We start from the raw sequence: 10,459 nt of genomic DNA on the forward strand, positions 1-10,459 counted from the left end.
ACCTCCAATACCTTGTCACTCCCTGTATCAATTTGCTTAAGAACCTCGCAGTCTCTCTCTGAGTTCGATACCCTCATCCTCATTCTCTTGGGTGAAGACGGAAGTGAAGTATTCATTCAACACTCTAGCGATGTCCTCTGGCTTCATCCATAGATTGCCCCCTTGGTCCCTTATGGGACCTACTCTTTTCCTGGTTATTCTCTCCCCATTGATATACTTATAGAATATCTTGGGATTTTCCCTACTTTTACCAGCCAGAGCTTTCTCATGTCCCCTCTTTGCTCTCCTAATTGCTTTCTTAAGCTCCACCCTGCACTTTCTGTACTCCACTAATGCCTCTGCTGATTTGCTTCCCTTGTACCTGTTAAAAGTCTCTCTTTTCCTTCTCATCACATCCTGAATATCTCTGGTCATCCATGGTTCTCTGGGCTTGTTACTCCTTCCTATCACCCTAGAGGGAACATGTTGAGCCTGTACCCTCCCCATTTCCTTCTTGAATGCCCCCCACTGCTCCTCTGTAGATTTCCCCACAAGTAGCTGTTCCCAGTCTACCTTGGCCAGATCTTGCCTTACTTTACTAAAATCCACTGTCCCCCAATCCAAAACATTTTTTTTGCAACTTGTCTATTTCTTTGTCCATAACAAGCTTAAACTGTACCATGTTGTGGTTGCTATCACTAAAATGCTCCCCCACCACCACCTCAGCCACCTGTCCGGCTTCATTCCCCAGAATTAGATCCAGCAATACACCGTCCTTTGTTGGACCCTCTACATATTGACCTAAAAAGTTCTCCTGTAACATTTCAAGATATCCACTTCATCCAAGCCCTTAACACTATGTCTATCCCAATTAAAGTTGGGAAAGTTGAAATCACCTAATATAATTACCCTATTGTTATTGTTTTTACACACCTCCGCAAATTGTGCACATATTTGCTCCTCAATTTCCCGCTGACTATCTGGGAGCCTATAATAAACACCTAACAATATGGCTGCCCCTTTTTTATTCCTAAGCTCTACCTACAAAGCTTCATTCGATGCCCCCTCCAAGATATCATCTCTCCTTACTGCAGTAACTGCCTCCTTAACTAATAATGCAATGCCGCCTCCTCTTTTACCCCCTCCCCTGTCTCGCCTGAAGATTCTATATCCCGGAATGTTGAGCTGCCAATCCAGCCCCTCCCTCAACCAAATCTCAGTGATGGTTACTTTATCATTAATGATGCCGCATTAATTGCAAGTCGGTGCTGTTGTTGAGCATTAAGCAGGTTAAAAGAGAGCTTTGAGTCTGTTTAGCAGTCTGACTGTGTAAGTGCAGCAGTGTGGTCAGGGCAGGTCTCAGATGTGTAGCTGTTTGTGTGAAGCTAACACTCAAACTCTCTGTGTGCACACATGCTGGGCTTGGTTCCCTCCCATTACCATGTGCAGATGTATGCACAGGATTTTGAATGCGGTTTGGCAGCAACTGCTTTCCGTATTCCCAAAGACAACAGCTGTTGGAATCAGAGGTGGAGCATTGACAGAGAGAGGGAGAGAGATAGAGGGAGGAACGGAGAGAAATATTGGGAGGGAGAGATAAAGGGAGAAATAGAAAGATAGAAACAGAGAAGGAGGAACAGAGAGAGGGATAGAGGGAGGAAGAGATAGAGAAAGGGAGAGAGAGGGAGGAACAGAGAGAAATAAAGAGATAGAAATAGAGAGGGAGGAAGAGAGAGAGAAAGAGAGGAACAGGGAGGGAGAGATAGAGAGGAACAGAGAGGGAGAGAGAGAAATAGAGGGAGAGTGAAACAGACAAGAACAGGAGAGAGTGGGAAAGAGAGCAACAGCTGGGAGAGAGAGAAAGTGAGAAAAAGAAGCAAAAGAGAGGGGGAGTTAGATATAAAGAGGGAGTGTGATAAAGGAGAGAGTGCGGGAGGAACGAGTGAGCTAGAGAGTGAAGTTAAAAAAAAGTTAGTGAAAGAAAGAGAATTAACAGAGGGAGGGAAGGAGTGAATGAGAAGAGAGAGGCGGAGAGGTTGATGTAAAGGGAGCGGGGATCCATCCGGGAGAAGCTGGAGGCTCAGTCCTGAGGTTTGTGGAAGATACAGGGGGAGTTCGGAAAGTTTCTGGAGAAATAGTTCCAGAGATTTAACAGCTAGAGACACCGGGACTGAGAGAGTGAGAGCGACCGGCAGTGAGAGACAGAGAGTAAGAGACACCGGGAGCAGAGAGAGAGAGTGAGAGAGACACCGGGACTGAGTGAGAGAGAGAGACACCGGGACTGAGTGAGAGAGAGAGACACCGGGAACGGAGAGAGAGAGACACCGGGAACGGAGAGAGAGAGACACCGGGAGCAGAGAGAGAGAGACACCGGGAGCAGAGAGAGAGAGAGAGACACCGGGACTGAGTGAGAGAGAGAGAGAGACTGGGAGTGAGAGAGAGAGAGAGAGAGAGACAGACACCGGGAACGGAGAGAGAGAGAGACCGGGAGCAGAGAGTGAGAGACACACCGGGATTGAGAGTGAGAGAGAGAGACACACTGGGATTGAGAGTGAGAGAGAGAGACACACCGGGATTGAGAGTGAGAGAGAGACACACACTGGGATTGAGAGTGAGAGAGAGAGAGACACACACTGGGATTGAGAGAGTGAGAGAGACACACACACCGGGATTGAGAAAGAGAGAGACACACACACCGGGATTGAGAAAGAGAGAGAGACACACACCGGGATTGAGAAAGAGAGAGAGACACACACCGGGATTGAGAAAGAGAGAGAGACACACATCGGGATTGAGAAAGAGAGAGAGACACACACCGGGATTGAGAGAGAGAGAGACACACACCGGGATTGAGAGAGAGAGAGAGACACACATCGGGATTGAGAAAGAGAGAGAGACACACACCGGGATTGAGAGAGAGAGAGACACACACCGGGATTGAGAGAGAGAGAGAGAGAGACACACCGGGATTGAGAGAGAGAGAGACACACACCGGGATTGAGAGAGAGAGAGAGAGAGACACACCGGGATTGAGAGAGAGAGAGAGAGAGACACCGGGATTGAGAGAGAGAGAGAGACACCGTGAGAGAGAGAGAGAGACACCGTGAGAGAGAGAGAGAGACAGCGGGATTGAGAGAGAGAGAGAGAGAGACACACACCGGGATTGAGAGAGAGAGAGAGAGAGAGACACACACCGGGATTGAGAGAGAGAGAGACACACACCGGGATTGAGAGAGAGAGAGAGAGAGAGACACACCGGGATTGAGAGAGAGAGAGAGAGAGACACCGTGAGAGAGAGAGAGAGACACCGTGAGAGAGAGAGAGAGACCGGGATTGAGAGAGAGAGAGAGACAGCGGGATTGAGAGAGAGAGAGAGAGAGAGAGACACACCGGGAGTAAGAGAGAGAGACACCGGGAGAGAGAGAGGGAGAGAGAGAGAGCCACCAGGAGCAGAGAGAGACACCGGGAGCAGAGAGAGAACCAGCCGCCGCCACCGGTAAAGACCGAGTGAGATCCGGACTCGACCCGAGAGTCATCAAAAAAAATCAAACAAATCATCATTGACCGGGGGTATTAGCGGGGGTTTGGGTTCGGTCGGGTGTTGGGTTTGGGGGGAGTTGGGTTGGGGTCGGGTGTTGGGTTTGGGGGGAGTTGGGTTGGGGTCGGGTGTTGGGTTTGGGGGGAGTTGGGTTGGGGTCGGGTGTTGGGTTTGGGGGGAGTTGAGTTGGGGTCGGGTGTTGAGTTTGGGAGGAGTTGGGTTGGGGTCGGGTGTTGGGTTTGGGGGGAGTTGGGTTGGTGTTGGGTTTGGGGGGAGTTGGGTTGGTGTTGGGTTTGGGGGGAGTTGGGTTGGGGTCGGGTGTTGGGTTTGGGGGGAGTTGGGGTCGGGCTTTGGGTTTGGGAGGAGTTGGGGTTGGGTTTTGGGGGAGTTGGGTTGGGGTCGGGCGTTGGGTTTGGGGGGAGTTGGGTTGGGGTCGGGCGTTGAGTTTGGGAGGAGTTGGGATGGAGTCGGGCGTTGAGTTTTGGAGGAGTTGGGTTGGGGTCAGGCGTTGAGTTTGGGAGGAGTTGGGTTGGGGTCGGGCGTTGAGTTTGAGAGGAGTTGGGTTGGGGTCGGGCGTTGAGTTTGGGAGGAGTTGGGTTGGGGTCGGGCGTTGAGTTTGGGAGGAGTTGGGTTGGGGTCGGGCGTTGAGTTTGGGAGGAGTTGGGTTGGGGTCGGGCGTTGAGTTTGGGAGGAGTTGGGTTGGGGTCGGGCGTTGAGTTTGGGAGGAGTTGGGTTGGGGTCGGGTGTTGGGTTTGGGGGGAGTTGGGTTTGGGGGATTTTGGTTTGGGTTGGGCATTGAGTTTGGGGGGGTTTGGTTTTGGGTCGGGCGCTGGGTTTGGGGGGGTGTTTGGGCTTGGGTTGGGCGTTGGGTTTGGGGCATTTTGGATTTCGGTCGTGTGTTGAGTTTGGGGTTTTTGGGTTTGGGTCAGGTGTTGAGCTGGGGGTGGTTTGGGTCGGGCATTGAGCTGTGGGTGGTTTGGGTCGGGCGTTGAGCTGGGGGTGGTTTGGGTCGGGCGTTGAGCTGGGGATGGTTTGGGTCGGGCGTTGAGCTGGGGATGGTTTGGGTCGGGCGTTGAGCTGGGGGTGGTTTGGGTCGGGCGTTGAGCTGGGGGTGGTTTGGGTCGGGCGTTGAGCTGGGGGTGGTTTGGGTCGGGCGTTGAGCTGGGGATGGTTTGGGTCGGGCGTTGAGCTGGGGGTGGTTTGGGTCGGGCGTTGAGCTGGGGGTGGTTTGGGTCAGGCGTTGAGCTGGGGGTGGTTTGGGTCGGGCGTTGAGCTGGGAGTGGTTTGGGTGGGGGGTTTGGGTTTGGGTCGGTTGTTGGGTTGGGCCTTGGGTTTGGGGGGTTTTGGCTTTGGGTCGGGCGTTGTGTTTGGGGGGTTTTGGGTTTGGGGCGGGCGTTGAGCTGGGAGTGGTTTGGGTGGGGGGTTTGGGTTTGGGTCGGTTGTTGGGTTGGGCCTTGGGTTTAGGGGGTTTTGGGTTTGGGTCAGGCGCTGTGTTTGGGGGGTTTTGGGTTTGGGTCGGGTGTTGAGTTTGGGGGGTTTTGGGTTTGGGTCGGGCATTGAGCTGGGGGTGGTTTGGGTCGGGCGTTGAGCTGGGGGTGGTTAGGGTCGGGCGTTGAGCTGGGGGTGGTTTGGGTCGGGCGTTGAGCTGGGGGTGGTTTGGGTCGGGCGTTGAGCTGGGGGTGGTTTGGGTCAGGCGTTGAGCTGGGGGTGGTTTGGGTGGGGGGTTTGGGTTTGGGTCGGTCGTTGGGTTTGGGGGGGTTTGGGTTGGGTGTTGGGTTTGGGGGTTTTTGGGTTTGGGTCGGGCTTTGTGTTTAGGGGGTTTTTTGGGTTTGGGTCGGGCGTTGGGTTTGTGTCGGGCATTGAGTTTGGGGGAGGTTTGGGTCGGGCGTTGAGTTTGGGGGGGATTTTGCGGGGATGTGGTGGGGAGTGTTTAGTTGGGGTTTGGGTCGGGCGTTAGCTTTGAGGGGGTTTGGGTTTGGGTCGGGCGTTGGGTTTGGGGGGGGTTTTGAGTTGGGTCTTGAGTTGGGGGGGACAGCGGTAGTCAGGTGAGCTGAATTTGTATTTATCATTGACATCCCAGGTACAGTTGGAATGTAAAATGAGGGTCTCGATTCAGCCTGGCCTTCAGGTCGATAATGTGTTATGACAGATGGAGCTTTACTCAGAGGCTCAGAAATTTTACCATCATGCTCCATCCTTTCTGGTGATTCTTTTCCTCTAGGCTCTGAACATCGTCTCCACTGAGGAGTCCCATATCAGCTGGGAGAACAGCATTGTGCCTACTCCTCACCTGGACCCTTCTCCCTGCCTCTGGTGATGTGAGGTTTTCTGGAGCATATTTTCACAAGGGCCCAGCTACTCTCAGTACCTCACCCAAGTTGTCATTCGTACAGTATGAGCTTAGACTGCAACTATCAGCAAGCTCCTCATACTGTCCGCAACACACATCTTCACTGTATTGAAATGAACGTTTGTTTACGATACCTCCTGCTCTAATATTCTTTTCCACACCTCAGATCTGTGGACCTCCTCTCCTCCTGGTCCTCAGTTTTCCATTCCTTCCTACAATCATCTGGCTTTTAACCTTGTCACCTGACCAGTGTGTGATTTAACCCTTTCCCCTTTACAGCTCTTTCTAATCTTTGGTTTGTCCTGCACAGCTTTTGAATTTCCCTCTGGCTTTCTCAACTTATTTATTTTTAAAGTTTATCTTTTAGCATCTGCTAGTGAGCTGCAAAACCTTTCGTTTAAACACTTTGTACAATATATAAAGTATTTTTGTTTGTGTTTATTTTAAACAGCTTAATTATTTGGATGATCCCAAACCAAGTTCAAAGGTCAATCCCAAACCGGCAATGACTGAAATCGCAATTGATCAGTCCAATCTACCTCGGGTGCAGGAAGGTGAGAGAGAGATGAACTTTTCTATATTGTGTTTTACATATTCCAAATTTGTTTGTTTACATGTGTAAATAATATAACTGTAGCTCTTTCAATTGGATTTTTTGCTCCGTGCATCAATAACTTGCATTTTTATAGTACCTTCCACATAGTAAAATGCACCAAAGTACTTTACGAAATCGTAAATCAGACAAAAATTGGCACCCAGCCAGAGCAGGAGCTATTAGGAGAGGTGATCAAAATCTTATCAAAGAAGGACCTTCAAGGAGATGAGGTCTAGGAAAGGAATTCCAGAATGTAGGACGTAGATGACTTTGAGGTAACATAGATAGTCAGGACGGGGAGGATTGACAATCACCACAGGAGAGTTCAATGCAAGAAATGTAACAAACGTGTACAACAAAATTGCAATTATCACAACTAACCAAAGAATTATGTGTATGATAAACTAGGGCCATATGCTGAAGGTGACCAAGCCGCCCTTGCCTCTTGAGAAGAATTGAGTGTAACCTTATTGAATTAATAACCCTTCATCCAATTAAAGGGGCAACACTGCTGAATAATTTTGAATTTAAGGGTTGCTGATAGTCCTGTTGGTTCCCCTATTTCTCAGTCAAGGATTGTAGCCAACTGTATAAACCAAACCAGAGACATTGATGGGACAGTGAAGAGAGTTTGTTACTCTGTATCTAACCCCATGCTGTACCTTTCCTGAGTTTTTGATGGGGACAGTGTAGAGGGAGCTTTACTCTGTATCTAACCCCGTGCTGTACCTGCCCTGAGTGTTTGATGGGGACAGCGTAGAGGGAGCTTTACTCTGTATCTAACCCCGTGTTGTAGCTGTCCTGGGAGTGTTTGATGGGGACAGTGTAGAGGGAGCTTTACTCTGTATCTAACCCCATGCTGTACCTGTCCTGGGAGTGTTTGATGGGGACAGTGTAGAGGGAGCTTTACTCGGTATCTACCCCCGTGCTGTACCTGTCCTGGGAGTGTTTAGTGCAATTGGTTTCAGTAGTTGTCAAATTTGGGGTAAATTGAGCCAATGCTGGTGAAGATCTGGAGCAGTCGCCCTGTTGTTTCTGGACGTTTTATTCCCACCAAAAACTTCCTGAGGAAGAAACCGGTCTTCAGTGCGAATAAAATATTTAAAATATTTATTTTCAGTTGGTGTGTGGGGTCCAGAATAAACAGGTCCTGAGCTGCCTCCAACACCAGCCCTTTGTGCCCTGTTCCCAGAACCCGGACTGTTTATTCCACAGCAGACAGTAGGTGTAAACATCAATAAACTATCAACAAATGTTCTTCTACAGCATCGATTTTATTGATAATGTCAAAAATCTACAGTCGCCCTCAACCCTTCGTATGACCATCTGTTAACTGGATTGGAAGGAGAGGCTGATACAAGAGCTCCTTCTCAAACAAAGTGGGGAGGTAGCCAGTGGGATGGGAAGCCTTGACAGTCCTTGTGAATGTATCCCTGGGGTCAGCTGTTCCAACTTGGAAATGAAGCAGGCAGTTTTGTTTTTATGTCAGCACTCACTACTTTGAACTCTGTTCTCCTTGTAACTCTCTCCCCCCTTCCTTTGTAGATGATGCATTCAGTCACCTTGCCCCTTCCCCCTAAACACCTCCCCCATCCTAACCCCACAATCCCCTGGACCCCCTCCCTCTGCCTTTGCTATCCTTCTCCCCTAACCCCCCCTCTCTGACCCACCTCCCCTAAAGCACCCCTGTCCTGTCACTTCTTTGCTCTTCCTTTAAAATCTATCTGATTAGAAAGACACCACCACACCTTGCCATTGTAGATAAAGTTGAGGAAAACTTTATCCACTGCTGGGTATCTGCAGGAAGGGGAATTACCTTTAAAATTAGAATTAGACCATTCAGGGTTTATATTGGCAAACACTTCTTCACACAAAGAGAAATGGAAATCTGGAAATTTCTCCACCAAAACCTTGCCGAGGCTGAAGAGGGTCAATTGAAAGTTTCAGAACTGAGACTTTTATTAGAATGCAAGAAAAAGAGCAGGAGTAGACCAGACAGTCCCTTGAGCCTGCTCTGTGTGGCTGATCTTCTGTCTCCACTCCACATTCCTGCCTGTTGTTATGATTATTTTATGTATATGGGATGTAGGCGTCACTGGTTAGGCCAGCATTTATTGCCCATCCCTAATTGCCCTTGGGAAGGTGGTGGTGAGCTGCCTCCTTGAACCACTGCAGTCCATGTGGTGTAGGTACACCCACAGTGCTGTTAAGACTCTTTCCATAGCTCCAGGCTGTCCTCTATGAAACATCTGGGGGTACAACATTATATTAAAGGTGGTTTAGAATCAATGAATGATACAGCAGAGAAGGAGGCCATTTGGCCCATCATGCCTAAGCCAGCTCTAATTGTTCTCGTGTCTCTGCTCTTTTCCCCATAGCTACAATTAAATTTATTTCCACTAACTCTAATAAATTTATGTTGTTTATGGGGAGGCAGGTGCTGATGAGGGAAATCCCCTTTTACTCCTGCTCTTTTTCTTGCATTCTAATAAAAGTCTCAGTTCTGAAACTTTCAATTGACCCTCTTCAGTCTCGGCAAGGTTTTGGTGGAGAAATTTCCAGATTTCCATTTCTCTTTGTGTGAAGAAGTGTTTGCCAATATAAACCCTGAATGGTCTAATTCTAACTTTAAAGGTCATTCCCCTTCCTGCAGATACCCAGCAGTGGATAAAGTTTTCCTCGACTTTATCTACAATGGCAAGGTGTGGTGGTGTCTTTCTAATCAGAGGGGTATAAAGCACACCATTCTGATCGACATATGGGCTGTTCAGTTTTGCCAGCGTGTGCAGCTGCTGGGAGGGGACATGATGCAAGTATTGCTTTTTAATTGATTTAGTTCTATATCCTTCCCTGCCTTGGCGCATGCAGCTGAGTGGGTGGCGACTCATCTTGTTCCCAGGTTTCTCCTGGTCACCCCAACTGCTGACCCACGGCACCTCCCTCGGTGTGACCGAGGTGGCAAGTAGGCACAGGGAAGCTGGGACCTCTCCCTGCTCCCACTGAGTTAAGCCCATTCGATCCCCCATTTTAAAATGGCAAAAGGAGCTGGTGCTCAGCTGTTGGGTTCTCCTCGTCCTCAGTATCCGCGTGCTTGGGCTTTCACCTGAGCGATGTTAAATAACCCAGAAAACAAGTTCAAATCTCAGCTTGGCGGTTTGAGAGTTTGAACCCTGTGTTTTAAAAATATTGGGAGACTAACAGTGACCTGTCAGACTGTAGGTAAATACTCAACTGGTTCACCGGTGTCCTTTAGAGAAAGAGACCTGCTGTCCTTAACCAGTTTGCGTCCAGCTGTGACTCCGGCTCCACACCCATATGTTTGGCTGTCAACTGCCCTCTGAAGTGGCCCTAGTGAGGCCCTTGATTGTATCAAACTTTCTCAGGACAACTGGGGATGGACAGTTAATGCCAGTCATGCCCAAACCATGTCAATGAATAACATTTTTAAATATTGCTGGTTTCCAGCTTGGGGTCTGTTTTAATTTCCTGATATGCCTCTTGTGGTGGACTGGTTACTGATCTTAGGCTGGGGCTGTAATGTTCCAAATCATTTCCTGTTTGCTCCTGTTCCAAAGCCAACATGTTTGTACCCAAAGTTTTCCCACAACTGTGTACTCTCAGTGACCAGCAACATGTTGCCTTCCACTATCCACTGCGCTGTAGACAGACTGAATGGAATGGCTGTTCTTTGCCTGTTAGTTCAGGCCCCAGAAACATTCGCTTGTGAGAAATGTTTGGTGAGGGAGCTGATCCTTGGTTTTTTTTTGTTGTTCTTTCCATCCTGACTGAATGAAAGCTGGGCATGGGGGATTTTACACAGCTCCCATCCTCCTTAAACTTTAGTCAGGGCAGTTCCCTCTGTCCTGCTGATGTGCAGGTCTCAACATGCCCTTAACCTCCTTTGCTGTGAGGGGAACTACCCCCAGCTTCTGCAGTTCGACCACATAATCAAAGGACCTCGAGCCTGGCGCCTATTCTAGCAAACAAAAACAGAAAA

At 49.2% G+C, this 10,459-nt stretch overlaps 1 protein-coding gene across 2 annotated transcripts in view; it reads left to right on the plus strand.

Moving 5' to 3' along the window:
* Window positions 1-3,328: 3,328 nt before the first annotated feature.
* The window catches only part of LOC121288111 (coiled-coil domain-containing protein 50-like), a 49,511-nt gene continuing 42,380 nt past the window's right edge, over window positions 3,329-10,459 (plus strand). For both annotated transcript variants that reach the window (XM_041206443.1, XM_041206444.1), the window contains exons 1-2: window positions 3,329-3,475; window positions 6,319-6,421. In XM_041206443.1, coding sequence (XP_041062377.1) covers window positions 6,373-6,421 — 49 coding nt within the window. In that variant the 5' untranslated portion in view covers window positions 3,329-3,475; window positions 6,319-6,372. The remainder of the gene's footprint in view (window positions 3,476-6,318; window positions 6,422-10,459) is intronic.

Source organism: Carcharodon carcharias, chromosome 15 (genome assembly GCF_017639515.1).
Source record: "Carcharodon carcharias isolate sCarCar2 chromosome 15, sCarCar2.pri, whole genome shotgun sequence".
In the NCBI taxonomy this organism is placed as follows: Eukaryota; Metazoa; Chordata; class Chondrichthyes; order Lamniformes; family Lamnidae; genus Carcharodon; species Carcharodon carcharias.